General features: G+C 48.1%; 1 protein-coding gene across 1 annotated transcript in view; it reads right to left on the bottom strand.

Annotated features, from left to right (window-relative positions):
- LOC148532499 (perilipin-1-like) overlaps positions 1-17,660 on the bottom strand; it is a 44,777-nt gene that overhangs the window by 19,275 nt on the left and 7,842 nt on the right. The window contains exon 5 of the mRNA XM_088467510.1: positions 13,446-13,639. Coding sequence (XP_088323636.1) covers positions 13,446-13,639 — 194 coding nt within the window. The remainder of the gene's footprint in view (positions 1-13,445; positions 13,640-17,660) is intronic.

The following is a 17,660-nucleotide window of genomic DNA, read 5'->3' as shown; positions in this document are numbered from 1 at the left end:
TTTGTGGAACTTGGAGGAGGCATGTGGGTCTGGCTTAAGCTTCCCAAAGTGCCTGTGCGTAACGAGAAGACAGACGTGATGTCAAATACTTGAAGGTCCTACTCAAACATCACTAAACAAAACCCAAAAATACTTTTAAAACCCCCCAAAGATTTGGTCAAAAACATTTTTTCCGCCTCAATCCCTTAAATTCATTACAAAATGAAACTAGAGAAGTTGTCTCCGTCCCTGCTGGAGCTGAGGTGGTGGAGCCATTTACAAGTGGGCATGAGAAAGCTCTGTGCAAACCTCAGTTCCAGGTGACCACTGACCAACATACGGGTAATACTTGGCCACTCACACCCCTTCCCTTCAATGCACAGATACTGCCCTCACCAAGTTCACCAATGACCTTCTCAGTGCAAAGTCTAATGGTCAGTTTTCCATTCTCATTGTTCTTGAACTGCCTGCCGTTTTTTTGGCACTACTGACCACCCTTCTCTCTGTGCCACTGCCCTCTCACCTTTCTAACCGCTCCTTCTTTGTCTCTCTTCCAGCTCTAACTACACCCTCTTCTCTTCTTTGTGTTCCCAAGGTTCTGTCCTTGGTCTCCTTCTCTTCACACTCTACACCACCTCCATAAATGATCTCATCAGCTTCTTTGGTCCATAATACACTGTTTAGGCTGACGATCTACGTCCCCTCCCATCTGACCTCTTCCCCTCTGCTCTAATCTCAAAACAGTCTCTCTTTTATATCTAAGATATCCTAGCTCTTTCTGCAGCACAATAGCTTTTTGTCTCCCCTCCTCCACTGTCCCCTTTCCTTTCCACTTAACTCTTTCTTTTGCTAACATTGTCCTCTTTCCTGTCCCTCAAGTCTGCTGCCATGAGGTCATCCTTGACCCATACCTCTCCTTCACCCCCCACCTTCATGCTATCTCCAAATCCTGCTGCTTTCAATATCTCAAGGATCAGACCCTTCCTCACCATAGAGGCTACCAAATCTCTCATTTATGCCCTTGTTGTCTCCTGCCTGGACTACTGCAACCTTCTACTCTCTGGACTTTCTCCCTTCAGACTCTCCTCTCTTACATCTATCCTCAGTGCTGCTGCTAGCATCATCTTCCTACATAGTCATTCTGATTCGACCTCTTCCCTACATCCTTGGCTCCCCTTTCCCTACAGAATCCAGTTTAAGCTCCTCACCTTTAAAGCGCCCAATCGCTCCTTTCCCTGCTGCATCCTCTTCTCAGTCCACACTCCCTTTCACTCTATCCGCTCTCACTCTGACTGTCGCCATTACCTCCTCCTACTCCTGTATACAAGACTTCTCCCGTGCTGCCCTTCTCCTCTGGAACTCTTGTCCCCATCCCATCAGAATGCTTATAAGCCTGCAAGGGATGCAATCACCTGTCCTTTAAAGCCCACCAGCCCTCCTCACACTCTTATTTCACATCTGCTGTGCTCCCTCCTCATGTCTTTCTAGTTTTAAAATGAAAGTTCTCCCGGGTAGGGCCTTCCGCCCTCTTGGTTCTCACTCTGCCTTATCTTCAATACTCCCCCACTCACAGTCAGCGGCTCAGATCCTTTCCATCCACCCTCGTCAGGGCACAAGGCCACCGAGTGCTGCTGGTAAAAACTGTATCTAATTTTGTTGCATATTATCTCACGCTTTGATTTTGCCTCCTGTACTGTCTGTTTGATCCCTTGTTATAGTGTGTTGTTTGTTTAATCTACTGTTACTCCCTATTACACAGTGATACGGACACTTAATGGCGCCGTATAAACAAAATAGTATAATAGCAATGATAATGAGCCCATTCAGATCTGCATGAATCTGACACGAAGGGGTATATTTAGTAAGATTTCTAAAACAGAGAAGTGGTGGCGTTACCTATAGCCTAGAGTGGTGTGTTGGGTGAAGGAACCGGCATTCTTAGGTAGGCTGGGTATACTAAGGGGGCAATTGCGCGATCAGACGCCTGTCCGAGACGTATCATTTGTGAGCACTCGAGGGCTTGTGATTGGCTCATGTGCTCTCTCTGTTGTGTATATTGCGCTTTTCTGTAAGTATTTTAGAAGTAGTTTTTTTTCCCCCTGGTACACAAGATCTGAGAGTTGTATCTGATATATGAGAGAGGTTTATGAAAGCTTCAGTGAAGCCTAATAGCGAATTCGAATTTCACAAGCTAAACAAATGGTTAGATTTACCATAGGAGTAAGTATATGGTATGTATGCCTGGCGTAACCTGGTGCAGACCCGCACGCATCTTGCCATAGGTGCACAGAGTATTGGAATGTTGAGATCGGATTTAAAAACTAAATGAAAATAAATAAAAAAATCCCAAATATTGTAATAAGCAGGACAGGGCTCTCCTTGTCCTATGAAAATCCACATTATGCCTCATTTAGAATCATTGGGCCTGATCCTGTTTCAGACACGGCCGTGGCCAGCTGAGAATCAGACGTTTGTGTCATGTTTAAAGAATGAACGTATACAGCAGACCTGACACAGCCCAGAGCCGCCGCGCAGGCTGGGGCAGCCATCTTTAAAGAGCCAATGTCTAGAGGACACAGGACAGGGAAAGAGTTAATACACCAGCCTAATACAAGAGGAAGGAAGAACCGAGGAGGAGCAGCATGGTACGTGCTCCGAAGCAGAGAGCACACAGCATGGGGCATGGATTCCGAATCCCAGCGGAGAACACGCCGACTCTGGGAATAATGTTCTACGCTCTGTGTTCATGTTAATTACTCCATGTAATCGCTGGATGTCACGCCAGATAAGACCTTTCCCTGCGTTCTAAAATGCCATTTTAATACACTGCACCAGACATGATTCCAGGTCTATGTATCTACAGTGTCCCCAATCCATGAATCCACCTAGGGACCGTACAGCCACTCTTACAGGGCTTTAGTGCATCATAGTATAAGGCAGCAGCCAGATGTTGGGACGCTAGGTGGAGAACATTCTGGCTTGGAGGGAAGGTGGCATGATTGGGTCACAACACCAGCGACACCATCCTGTGCCCCTTACTCACATCACAGTCATACAAAAATAAGATGGTCCAACCCAATGTGAACCGAAGGTATTAGGCGTTACTCAATGATGGTGAGACATGCTGGACAAGCAAAATTATGTTACCCTATATAATTGTGACACAGATTTCCCCATGCAGGGCACTGAATGGATGATATTTACAAAGACCAGGAATCATTTTCTTATATCTAAGTGTACATAATTTTAGTTTTTTATTTTATGTGTCATATATAAAGGAGAGAAAAAACATAAAAACATAAAATAAAGGTTTTGCTCCTATGTATAGAAAACTTGTCGTACTTCTCGGCTTTCATACAAGGTGACTTGTGCTCTGTGTAGTCAGTAACACAAATAGGGGTCAGCCCGTTCTCCCAGGAGAGGACGATTCAGCCCACAATTACGTAATAACACCAAGATAACAACATCATCACATGATTCGGTGACTGCATTTATCCAACCCCAGAATAGCCCGAGAAGGATCTGGCCTGACCCAGCGATGGAAGCATTACCTCATGCACCTACAGTCCAGCGTTTTTCTTTTTGTTACTGCACAAGTGCGAACCCAAGTGTCCAAAGCCGTTCCTAATTTGTATGACCCCGCTTAACACTTGAGAAGTTCTTTGTGATATCTGGGTGGAGACTGGGACCCAAAGTGATATCAAAATGGGGCCGTTTCATGGGTGTGTTATGGGAGTGTCACAAGCGTGCCTGGGACCTCATTCAGAGCTGCTCGCAAAATGCGAGCGCTCGCTCTGAATGAGGGCGGCCGTATCTCTAAAAAGAGCCGGCCTCCTGGCCGCTCGCTAGGCTGTGGGTGACCACCCACAGCTTTAGCGAGCGGCCAGGCTGATGGTCACGATGGTCAAGACCATAGCGACCATCGGGGCTTGCGACGAGACCCTTGTGGTAGGGTCTCGTGGCCGCAAGCCCCAGAGAGCTTCCGGCTCTAATAGAGCCGGAAGCTCTCCCACTGACATCGCTGGTGATGTCAGTGGGGCCGCCCACAAATGGCAGGCGTTCGTTTTGGAACGCCTCCGTTTGTGAAGCCACCCCCCCGCCACGCCTACAAAACGGGGCGAGCTGTCAATCACCATCGACAGCCGCTCCTTTTGTAGTGAGCCCTGGAGCAAGAGAATTTCTCTCTCGCTCCGGGGCTTGCGCAGTGCTGCCGCTGCGTGTGCGCAGAGCCCAACATCGACCTAACGTGGGCGTCTCAGCACTCGTACGCTCCATCATACCGTCCCGCAAGGGAAGGCTGAGATTACCATTCGCATATTGCTGCAATCGCTATTGGGAGGCAGGAGGGGGTGTTAGAGTTAAGCACTAGGGGGGTGGGTTAGGGATCAGGAATAGGGCAGATATACTTACCGGAATGCTGATACATCCCATCACTCCATTGGAACTGACGGTCACATGACTGCCGGGCCCCGGAAGACAACACTGGAGGCGGCGCTGCTGCTGAGACCAGGTAAGCGACCGCTGGGCCACCAGAGACGTTAGGTCAACATTCTATCATTTTACATGTCATCCGTGTAAACATGATGATGGTCAACATGGTCACTGGCAACATGCTAAGCATGTCAACATTTGAACAATGTGGACGTCCTCATGTCATGCCACCGCCAGGGAAAAAACAATAATCCTCGTCCTCTCTGCTATCGATGGAGGAGAACCATTGGATCTCTGCCAGTGATGGCAAAACCATCGGTGGTAAACCATCGACAGTCAATGGCCATCATTATGCCCTGGCATTGCACCCTTTTCAGTGGCTGTATCTCCTTGCATTGTCCATGGATGGCTGCTGGCAGGAAGTTTAAAGTGCAAAGAAAAATGTTGCCCCCCCCCCCCCCCCCCCCCAAACGATAACAGCCTGACCTGTAATGGGGGAGATGTAAAAAATCTTGGAGAGAGAGTAAGAGCCTGACTTACAGACTTGCGCGTGCAGTGGGGATGTCGCAAATAAGCGATGTTTTATGAGTCACACTGTGCGTGCGTCCCGAAGGTTAGAGTACGGGGACGCAGAACAAATTTGGATGCTGGGAGAGTGAATTTCAGTGGCCGTTCCTAGTAGGTAACGGGGGAAGGCTAGCCAGACGCAGGCGTGTCGCGAGCATGTCACAGAGAGCGGATGTGTCTAATCAGACCCAAAGTGGAGAAATTACACATCGCAACCAATTACCGTCTAGCTGTCATTTATCCAGCACAGTCTATAAAATGATAGCTAGCAGCTGATTGGTTGCTATGGAAAATTCTCCAATGTATCTCTTTGGAAGATGTGACACCTCTGCCCCTAGGTCTGATAAGCTGCTGAAGGTTTCCGTATATATTTTATACTGGTGCTATTAGCAGCTCTGTACTATAAAACCCTTTAGTCGGTGCAGTGGCACCAGGGCTGGACTGTCTGTGTGTAGAGAGATGAGATGAGGACACCGCTAATGGCGCTGCAGATAAAAGCCTCTTTCTAAGAACAGGCATCTGGAGATGAAAGCAGCAGGCGGTCAGACAGATCACTCGTCTTTACAGACACCTCCGGGGGCAGATGGGCGACATGTCACGTACGCCATGGCCGCTTCTGAACTCTGCCCTGTCAGTGCCATCAGGGAAGGGAAGGGGGGGGGGGGGGGACTCACCTTACAGGGACCCTTCCTGATCTCAGTGAGACAGCAGCGATGGTGCAATCTATCATTTATATGTCAGAGCCTTTATTACCTCTGCTGGGAGCTGGTCCCCTCCATCTAAGCTGGTTTTATAGAGATTCACCCCCCCCCCCCCCAAACAAAAATAAAAATAATAATAAGATATATAATTAGCTGCAGTATTAAATACTCCTTCCATATCCCTCAACTAAATACAACCCAGAATCATACCGATAATTTACTAAAGATCCCCAGGAAGCAGGCGCAGGGGAGCGGAGCGGGGGATGTTGCGCAGTGAATTGCCTCATCATGACCCTGCCGTCCCATGCAGTGTCATATGTTCATCCCAGATGCCCGGAGGCAAGTTATAATTTGGTGCACCCCCCCCCTAAAAAAAATAATTGCCGCATATATTATCATCCTATCTATCCATCAAAACACTAATATAGATTATGTGAATTTCTTTCTGTTAGACCTATTTACTAAAGTAAATTTTCAGGATGTCCCCCCAAAACACCCTTTTTCAGGTATATACAGCTATGCGTTAGTCACAGGTAAGACCTGCAATTAGCATGAGACTCAGAGTCCTCCTGATGGAGGCGAAAACCACCTGATATGGGGTGGGGAGCCCTGTTGATACCCCAGATAGAGGGGGAAAACCACCTGATATGGGGAGGGGAGCCCTGTTGATACCCCAGATAGAGGGGGAAAACCACCTGATGTGGGGTGGGGAGCCCTGTTGATACCCCAGATAGAGGGGGAAAACCACCTGATGTGGGGTGGGGAGCCCTGTTGATACCCCAGATAGAGGGGGAAAACCACCTGATATGGGGTGGGGAGCCCTGTTGATACCCCAGATAGAGGGGGAAAACCACCTGATGTGGGGTGGGGAGCCCTGTTGATACCCCAGATAGAGGGGGAAAACCACCTGATATGGGGTGGGGAGCCCTGTTGATACCCCAGATAGAGGGGGAAAACCACCTGATATGGGGTGGGGAGCCCTGTTGATACCCCAGATAGAGGAAGAAAACCACCTGATATGGGGTGGGGAGCCCTGTTGATACCCCAGATAGAGGAAGAAAACCACCTGATATGGGGTGGGGAGCCCTGTTGATACCCCAGATAGAGGGGGAAAACCACCTGATATGGGGTGGGGAGCCCTGTTGATACCCCAAATAGAGGGGGAAAACCACCTGATGTGGGGTGGGGAGCCCTGTTGATACCCCAGATAGAGGGGGAAAACCACCTGATATGGGGTGGGGAGCCCTGTTGATACCCCAGATAGAGGGGGAAAACCACCTGATATGGGGTGGGGAGCCCTGTTGATACCCCAGATAGAGGGGGAAAACCACCTGATATGGGGTGGGGAGCCCTGTTGATACCCCAAATAGAGGGGGAAAACCACCTGATATGGGGTGGGGAGCCCTGTTGATACCCCAGATAGAGGGGGAAAACCACCTGATATGGGGTGGGGAGCCCTGTTGATACCCCAGATAGAGGGGGAAAACCACCTGATATGGGGAGGGGAGCCCTGTTGATACCCCAGATAGAGGGGGAAAACCACCTGATATGGGGTGGGGAGCCCTGTTGATACCCCAGATAGAGGGGGAAAACCACCTGATATGGGGTGGGGAGCCCTGTTGATACCCCAAATAGAGGGGGAAAACCACCTGCTGTGGGGTGGGGAGCCCTGTTGATACCCCAGATAGAGGGGGAAAACCACCTGATATGGGGTGGGGAGCCCTGTTGATACCCCAGATAGAGGGGGAAAACCACCTGATGTGGGGTGGGGAGCCCTGTTGATACCCCAGATAGAGGGGGGAAACCACCTGATATGGGGTGGGGAGCCCTGTTGATACCCCAGATAGAGGGGGAAAACCACCTGATATGGGGTGGGGAGCCCTGTTGATACCCCAGATAGAGGAAGAAAACCACCTGATATGGGGTGGGGAGCCTTGTTGATACCCCAGATAGAGGAAGAAAACCACCTGATATGGGGTGGGGAGCCCTGTTGATACCCCAGATAGAGGGGGAAAACCACCTGATATGGGGTGGGGAGCCCTGTTGATACCCCAAATAGAGGGGGAAAACCACCTGATGTGGGGTGGGGAGCCCTGTTGATACCCCAGATAGAGGGGGAAAACCACCTGATATGGGGTGGGGAGCCCTGTTGATACCCCAGATAGAGGGGGAAAACCACCTGATATGGGGTGGGGAGCCCTGTTGATACCCCAGATAGAGGGGGAAAACCACCTGATATGGGGTGGGGAGCCCTGTTGATACCCCAAATAGAGGGGGAAAACCACCTGATATGGGGTGGGGAGCCCTGTTGATACCCCAGATAGAGGGGGAAAACCACCTGATATGGGGTGGGGAGCCCTGTTGATACCCCAGATAGAGGGGGAAAACCACCTGATATGGGGTGGGGAGCCCTGTTGATACCCCAGATAGAGGGGGAAAACCACCTGATGTGGGGGAATTGAGGACTGAGTTTGAGTCAAGATACTGTAAGACTGCTACTGTGGTGGAACTACAAATCACAAAATGCCCAGTCTACTGCCGACTGCTTGACATGTCGGGAAGTTGCTCCACCAAACATCTGCCCCCAGACTCAGTAGCCAGTGCCCCAGGCCCATCCAGCTCCTGGAAGATCTGCAGCCGTGCTTATGCTTGGGCCAGCCGCACAGGTCCGTGGCAAGAACTGCCACCAGGAAGGAGTGAGACAGGGAGTTGTGGGTGAGGGGGGGGCATCAGAATCACACTGGCATGAGAAGCTGCTGAGGAGCAGCAACATCGATGAATGGGGAGAGGCTATAGATAGACGGAAGTGGCATATGATGGTCTGACATGGACCCCTCCACTAGTATATGGTTATGGTGGCCTCTCAGGTGCCGGGAAGAGGTGCCATGTTTTGGGCGGCAGTGACGGTACACTAAGGGTACATATTTAGAGCCCTAAGTGGGGTGAATATATTGTTGGCAATGGAGGAGGTGCCCCTTCAGTGCTGGTGCCCGGCGGCAGGCGTCTCCATTGTCTCCCACAGTTCTGCCCCTGGTCCCATGATCGATGCCATGATGTGTGTTATCGAACAGCGAGGGGTGGGCCCACAATGGCGTTAATCACTGCACAACTCGTTGTCAAGCCCCCGGGCCGGGAAAGTGGGTGGATATATGGGAGCATGGCATACTTGCCTACTTTTGAAAAAGCATTTCAGGGAGATTGTGAAAGCAGCACCTATGAGCGCGTGTTACAGTGGGCGTGTACTGATAAATCTGAGAGGCGTGTCCTACATGTGATGGGCGTGTACTGATAAATCTGAGAGGCGTGTCCTACATGTGATGGGCGTGTACTGATAAATCTGAGAGGCGTGTCCTAAACCTGACTCACATCCACATGTAAACCAGCCCAAAAGAAGTTAGTAAGATCTGTTTGTTGATGAAAACACACTAATACTTTTCAGAAATTCATAGGGATCATTGTGCCTTATAATAACCAATGCAAGGAAATGACACTAATGATCCCATTTGAATGTATATATCTCTGTTTTTTAATATAACAGCTTCATAATGGGGGTAAGGATGAAATGAGGGAGATTGCTAGACTCTTCAGGGAGACAGGGAGATTGCTACTATTTCAGGGAGTCTACCTGACAATGAGGGAGAGTTGGCAAGTATGGAGCACGGTCTCCTCTCTCGGGAGTCTGGGATATTCTGGGAGATTAGGAAACTATGCCCAATATACACAGGAGAATAAATACACTTTTATACTGTGTAAAATATACTATGATTACATACTCCAACAGATAGCATAATAGCAAGCAAAACGCCTCTATAGCTGCCGCCCTATCAGTAATATAATAGCCGGATGGGCCAAAAATGCATCACGTTACGTAAGACTCAGCGAGTGTGTGTAGTATGTGTGCCAACAGTGCCATTAAAGACCACAGATCCCCAAAGAACTATGAAGGTAAATACACCGTTCAGTGTAACTCTGACACTCTCTACTGCAGCTCTGCTAAAAAACAATTACCCCCCATCTCTCCATTACAGACAGCTGAATCTCCTCCCGCAGCTTTAGGATGGGATCTGATACAGTTCAAAAAGCCAAATTTGCAGTGATGACATCTCCGCCCCTGTGTATGCATCCGCCAGTCCATACAGTGCATCCGCCAGTCCATACAGTGCATCCGCCAGTCCATACAGTGCATCCGCCAGTCCATACAGTGCATCCGCCAGTCCATACAGTGCATCCGCCAGTCCATACAGTGCATCCGCCAGTCCATACAGTGCATCCGCCAGTCCATACAGTGCATCCGCCAGTCCATACAGTGCATCCGCCAGTCCATACAGTGCATCTCTTCCCAGCAAGACTGCAACACGGTCAGTCACTCTGTGCCTGCTCTGATAAAGAAGCTCTGCCCTCCTAACATGGCAGCCCAACGCAAAGGTTATACAGAGAGCACAGTGGGCATATTGAAATATAAAATCACTCAGTGATATGCAGACATCAATTATATATAGACACATACATTACATACATAATACTAAAAGGCCAGTTATCAAATATTAATACTAATCAGTATATATTCTAAAGGGAAATTTCACTTGTACATGAGTTTTTTACGCTGCCCCAGTAGGGAACAGTGGATTACACCATCTTCATATGGCGAAGCTGCGGGGGCTTTGCATTCTGGAACTTGGTAAATCTGACAGCATCACATCCCCTAAATGTGCAGCCCACGCCAGCTGCCGCAGTGCCAGGGAGGTTCTGCTATACGGTTACTGCGTCTACTGCGATTTCATTGAGAAGTTTGATGCAATAATAATCAGCTAATACATGAATGAGGCACTGCAAGGGGGCTAGGGTCCCTGAGTGACATGTACAGTACATGTGAGGAGGCTGGAAGGGGACATCGGTGTTCCGTGAAATGGCAGTGAAGCCGCCTGGGAACAAGTGTCTTGTGTGTTGTGCAGATCAGACGTGTCTCATCGCTGTATTCCCTTATTAGCCGATGTGTCTGACACAGAGGTCATAGAGTAGCTGCCAGCAGTTATAGAGCGTCCGGGGACCGCTCTGCACATATCCGCTGCATCAGTGAACAGGGCAAGTTCACGTTCTGCGCCATGGGAACGCTTATTATAGCTCATCTTTGATCTCGCCACACGAGGACCCATATCCACCAGGACTAAAACAAAAACGTTTCTGAGAGATACAAAAATATTTAGCAAACTGTATTGTGCTGCCAGGGTCACTGACGGTAATCTCTGGTCCCTGAGTGGCCTCTTCCTGGGTCCAGGCCCCATGGGTGTAATGAGGCCCATCTCTGCAGCCGGACTGACCCGAACCGTCAGCTCGGTTAAGCAGTCACCATTATCAGCGTGCACGGACGCCAGCTCTATCACTGGCCCAAAAGATCCCTCTTAGATCAGGCGGATCTCTGCGCACGGCGTGTCCTCACTCGAATTATCCTACGTGCGGATGTCCCGTGGCCTCTTCATCCGCAATTGGAGATGTGACTGTACGATTGGGAACCCCTGCAGTTATGTGCACTCAACAACGACGCATGCAGCGCTGCTAAAAGTCGCAAGGCCCGTCTGTTCAGCGCTGTGTCAACCCCATAATGGCATTGGCCCTACGGGAACTTGATCTGGCTCCCACGGCAACACGCTAAAATAGCCACTTTTCCTCCGACTTAGAATCAGCACGATAACGTCCCTACATTTTTGCATTTATTTACATCAATGAAACGATCATCACTCTGTCAAGATGACATTGATAGGGGTATTTAATATCGAGCGAAAATGCAGTTTCTGCGAGGTTTTCGCTCGGATGACGTCATTTTCGACGGTTTTATTTTTACACCGTATTCAATTTGAAAACTTTTCGCCGGTGTGAAAAGTATATTGCATTCCACCCTGCGAAAAAGTATCACCAAGGAATGGGTGGCGAAAAAAAGTGCAGAATTGGGGTTTTGGGGTGCAACATTTCGGAAACCACCCTGCATCCTTCAGACAGTCCCCCAAAGGTAAACTGTGTAAAAAAAAATTAAAAAAATACCTCAGAGAACCCCAGCACTTTCATTTTGGGGGTGAAAAAAAAAAATGGGGGTTACAAAGTTAAAAACTAGCGAACTACAATCTAGGGGGGTCCCCAAGTATGCCCCAGGTGTTTTTTTCATTACAGATGTTTGCGTCAGGTGGATTTTTCACGTTTTTTAAAACTTCACTTGAGCAACTTTTAAATATGCTCACCCCCATTTTCATGTACCCCAAATTTGCTGGAACTACTTATTTTCTGCAAAAAAACCCTTCTAAATACTATTCTTCCCCACCTTCCCAAATCCCCAAAATAGCAGCTATCGAGCCCGTTATAAGACCCAAAAAGCCTACAGCAGGGCTAGTCGGGGGTATCCACAGTGATCCCCCATGTCAGAGCATCTTTTTGGGGGTGTTAGGGTCATTTCCCTAAAAATCAGCGAAGTTTTCGCCGGGTGCCGTTTTTAACGATTTCACATTGAATACGGGTATAATCGGGGGCGCGCCCAATACTTCTTCGCCGGCAAAAGCTTCGACCCCGCATAGACGGCGAAGTTTACGTTTCATATTGAATACCCCTATAAATAGCATACACACAGCAATGAGACAGCGCCCCCTTGTGGCCAGAACCTAAAATAGGAGGATTATGCTGCTGGGCTTTTAAAAACAGCATCCTTTTTAAAGATCTTATTTTAAACTAACAATTGGTTTATGTTCTTCCATGAGGTGTCTGCAGATATAGAGACACAATAAAAGCGCGCCCTCTGGCTACTACATATAATTAAGTTTTACTTTAAGTGGCAGTAATGTCCCCGTGCCAGGAGTCAGCCACGTGGGCGAGCCAGGTGACTCCAGCGAGTATACTCCAGGCAGGAACGTGGTCTGTGGGATATATATACGGTGTTCCCTATAACACCTCTCTATGAGTAATGAAATTGTGGGGGCTCAGACCGAAGCTTTCTGCGATGGGCACACATAATGCGTCAGCCATTTTCCAGTCTCAATTTAATTATTGAATTGAGTTTGCGTGCTTAATGGGATAGAGAAATAGAATCTACTCGTCCTACCATTGGAGACCCGTTTGCCGATGTAGAAGCATTAACATACAAAAGAATAAAGATGTAAGGGGTGCCCATTAACTATACATTGTGGTGACATTCATTTTTAGGGGTTGCACTAGTAGTCACTAAGTGGCAGTCTATCATTAGCAGCAACACTGAGGTATGAGGAACAACAGACCTCATGCCTCAGCCATCTCACAAGTTCCTAGTGAATTAACAGACTGCCTTCTAGTAACTATTGGTGCAAGTCCCAAAATGGCCGCCTCCACTCTGCGGAGACAATAATTGCACTTTAGCCTATTTAACCGTGTTTAAGTGCATTGTTGCAAACCTGTGGTAGTCATTACAAAGTCACAGACATCTTGCTTGCAGCAGGAAACCAAGATACTCATGTGACATGACATTTGTTCATCGTATAAAGGCCACCCATAGCATCAGGTATACAGACCCATTGCAACCAATGAGATATCAGCTTCGATCGACCTGCCCATGAGCCAGTTAGAAACCGATGCTGATTGGTAGCTCTGTACTACAAGATATTTCATTCCGCAGTAATAAGTCAAATGGGCTATTACAGTATTCTTTACAATTAAACTTACAGTCAATTAATTATGTGAGGTATAAATAATATATATATACTGTATATGTATAGCATTTTCTGCTAGTCATGAATAATATGGCTGAGGTGTTACCTGGGTTGGGACGCTGAAGAGAATATTAATACCAACATGGAGGAGCTCCCAGAATTGGTCCGCATACGAATTCACTCTCTTGAGGCCTCTTGTGATGATGGCGTTGACCAGTAGCCATAAACGAGAGACCAGGCCGGCCTCCGCTCCTGCCACCTCCTCTGTCTCCTCACTGCTGCTACTCTCCTGTCCTCCTGCTAAGGAGACACCATGGTCTGGGGTTACAGAATACATATATATATTATATATACATATACAGATATGTTCTCATACACCTAGCCTCAATACACCATACGGCGCGATACGGCAAGCACGACTGAGTCAAACCGAGCGGTGTAGTGCAGCGTCTTTTTCTTTGACATTTTGCATCTTATTTGCATCGCAGACGCAGCAAAACACCACTCAAAGTCCACTACTGTCACTGGGCAACGACTTTAACCGCACAGGAGTTTGTTATAAAAGCGTACAGAGTCTAAGATGAAGCACAACGGACCTCGGAGTGAGAAAAAGATGCGGCCGCTGCATCAGACAGTCACACACAGATATAGAAATGTTGCCCAACAAAGTGATCAGTGCAATCTAGCAATGTAGTTTTGTTGCTTCCATTTGTTTTGTTTGTGCAAATAAGTTGCACATTTTGAGCGAAAAAGACGCACTGCGCGCCCAAGTCACCCAGGGCCTGGCACACCGAGAGGGTCTGATTGGCACAACTGAAGCCACAGTGTATGAGGACACATCTGTAATATACAATAATACTGGTAACAGAAATACTTAAAATATACTATTTGTTTACACAAAGAATGATGTCACTGGCTCCTGGTGACTGGATAGGCTGCATTCTCAGTGATGTCACTGGCTCCTGGTGACTGGATAGGCTGCATTCTCAGTGATGTCACTGGCTCCTGGTGACTGGATAGGCTGCATTCTCAGTGATGTCACTGGCTCCTAGTGACTGGATATGCTGCACTCTCAGTGATGTCACTAGCTCCTGGTAACTGGATAGGCTGCACTCTCAGTGATGTCACTGGCTCCTAGTGACTGGATAGGCTGCACTCTCAGTGATGTCACTGGCTCCTAGTAACTGGATAGGCTGCACTCTCAGTGATGTCACTGGTTCCTAGTAACTGGATAGGCTGCACTCTCAGTGATGTCACTGGTTCCTAGTGACTGGATAGGCTGCATTCTCAGTGATGTCACTGGTTCCTAGTGACTGGATAGGCTGCATTCTCAGTGATGTCACTGGCTCCTGGTAACTGGATAGGCTGCACTCTCAGTGATGTCACTGGCTCCTAGTGACTGGATAGGCTGCACTCTCAGTGATGTCACTGGCTACTAGTGACTGGATAGGCTGCACTCTCAGTGATGTCACTGGCTCCTAGTGACTGGATAGGCTGCACTCTCAGTGATGTCACTGGCTACTAGTGAATTGATAGGCAGCAGTAAAATGCAGCTGATCCGGCGATATTTTTTCGTTAAATAGCTGACAAACATTTTTATTTTGCAGTGTTAAAAAAAAATCTAAATAAAATCAACGTTATTATGATGAATAATCTACTATGTATCTAAACAGATTGTCTTGATTATTTAATTACCTTATTATAGTAAAGTGGCATTTTTCAATTTCATGCTTTAGGAGATATGTACTATGGGCCTGATTCAGAGATGTACGGTGTTAGCTAACACATACTAATGCCGCAGTAGGCGTCTGGTGTAAATAGGCGCCTCCTGGCGATCAGCGGCAGTAAAGAGCGATCCCCGGCTGTGACTACTGGGCTGTATCGGTGTAGCAGTGCGCCTGGCAACAGGAGCTGCCTGGTGATGACGTCACTCTTTCAACGCTAATGTCAGTAAGGTGCTCCGTTATACACTCTTGCGCTTCAACGCGTTTCATACATCGGCGGGTACTTTATCAAGAATGTCTTTTGGACTCACAGGAAGTTATTTTATTCCCCCCCCAATTTTTTTTTATTCTATTATGTAAAAAGAAACTTTACTAGTTCTGTTAAAAAGAAAAGCATTGGATGACCATCGGGCATCCGAGTTAGCCTAAGCCTCTGCCGGGGCAAAGTAATCTGCATCAGAAGACGCAGACCGTGGCCTATGCGTGCCCAAAATCTGCGGGCTGCAGCTTCCCTGGCACTGCGACCGGAGCTGGACTGACTGCTGAATTGTGGGTCCTAACTGTACCTGTGCATTGTGGGAGAAAATAAATATCACTTAAAAATCCCGCCTATCAGTTTAGGACCACGTCATTTAGTAATGCCATATCTATTCACAAATACTGCTCCTTGGAGCTTCTTCTATGTATTCATTCAATCCTGAGAGTAATGCTGGGTACAGAGGGCCTGATTCAGACCCGCTCGCAAGCGGGTCGATGGTGCCCTAGTGCACATGCGCACGACGGAGGGTGCTCCGTCGTGCGCATGCGCGAGACCCGGCCAAGCCGTCGCTATGGGACTTGCACCAAAGGGGGCATGCTGTCGATGGTGAGTGATGTCAGTGGGAGTGCTTTTGGCTCTGATAGAGCCAAAAGCACTCCTGGGCTTGCGGCAGCGAGACCCTACCGCAGGGTCTCTTCGCAAGCCCGATGGTCGCAATGGTCTTGACCATCGCGACCATCTTTTTGGCCACTCGCATAAGCTGTGGGTGGTCCCCCACAGCTATGCGAGTGGCCAGGAGGCCGCTCCAATAATAGGTAGGACGGCCCTGATTCAGAGCGAGCGCTCTTGTCAGAGCGTCCGGCTCTGAATCAGGCCCAGTGTGTGCTGGTCACTCTGCAGCTGATACACGCTGCGATCCTCGGAGCAATGATCCCATCAGTGTGCCCCCTGCTTCCTTCAATGGCATGGATCCGACCGCTGCAGGAGGTTTGTGTGCGGGCCGGCCTTACGCCGGCCACTGCAAAGATCACCATTAGCATCGGTACTTGCGCCCAGTCGATACTAGGTAAGAGAATGGTCAGAAACTGGCTCTAGCTTCAATCTCTGCTCAAACACCATCAATATCTGAATCTACATTTCCAGGCAGATACTGCAGCTCAGAGGCGTCTGTGACACAAATATGGTTAATCCACGATATATAACCGGAAAATGGAACGCTGACTTCTCACAGTAGCCAGAGGGGGTCTGGAATGAGAACCAGTCTGTGCCACACACATTTCAGGGCGGAAAAGACAATTACATTTAATTTCCACGACACGTCCAAGCAGCTGTAGAGATACATAAACTGAATATACAGTGCAGGATCCAAGGAACAGTCAGTGCCGAGGAAATGTTCTCCAGCGCCAGGCTTAGCCCACGGAACGTCTGATCACTCACAATGGGACACAGGGGTCCGACAGCTCTCGCTAACAGACATGTGCAGCAGCAGCAGCAAAATTTAACCTCTTGATGGCAGGACAGAACACAGCTTTCCCTCCCCGATACTAGTGCTCAACATTTATGTGTAACGTTTGCTGTTTGTGTGGGTCAAATCCTTATGTCAGCGCTGAGATTCCAATATGTCAACCACAATTACCAGCATGTGCGACAATGATCTGATCAATGGCATTATAATTTTACTACAGAAAGCCAAGTGCCCAAATACACCGTAGGCATTGCGTGGCGTGCGTAGTGAGCATAAGACAACCGTCTATAGGGCCATCGTGCAATAACGCTATAGGCCCATCGTGCAATAACGCTATAATGCTATAGGGCCACCACTCAATAACGCTATAGGGCCATCACGCTATAATGCTATAGGGCCACCATGCAATAACGCTATAGGGCCATCACGCTATAATAGTAATTGTTCCCTAATAGTCAGAAATATAATAATTGGATCTACAGGGTAAACTGACAAATTCAATGTTTAATATCATATAATAAACAATATTTAAATACACTGATATATATTGATTAAAACGGATGATACAGCATACCATATTAAAGCACATTCATGAGCCGTTGATAGGTATTGCTTGCGACTACCATCAGGGGAAGTATTTGCATTTTAACAGTGTAATGTCTAGCAAATCAGATTTGCAGATCCATCCTTATGCACAATGATTGACATATCTGAAACCAATCAAATAGGATGATAAGGACCAATCATGGTGAGAGGCGGGGGATCACCATACATGATATACCCTGCCCACTCTACATGAATCACTTTTACTCCCAGAGGAAGACCACAAAGTGGTCGAAACGCGTTGGTGGACATTATATCCACTAATTCCAT

Source organism: Taudactylus pleione, unplaced genomic scaffold (assembly GCF_031769625.1).
Source record: "Taudactylus pleione unplaced genomic scaffold, aTauple2 ptg000073l, whole genome shotgun sequence".
NCBI classification, from domain to species: domain Eukaryota; kingdom Metazoa; phylum Chordata; class Amphibia; order Anura; family Myobatrachidae; genus Taudactylus; species Taudactylus pleione.
This window is presented reverse-complemented; position numbering and strand designations above follow the sequence as displayed.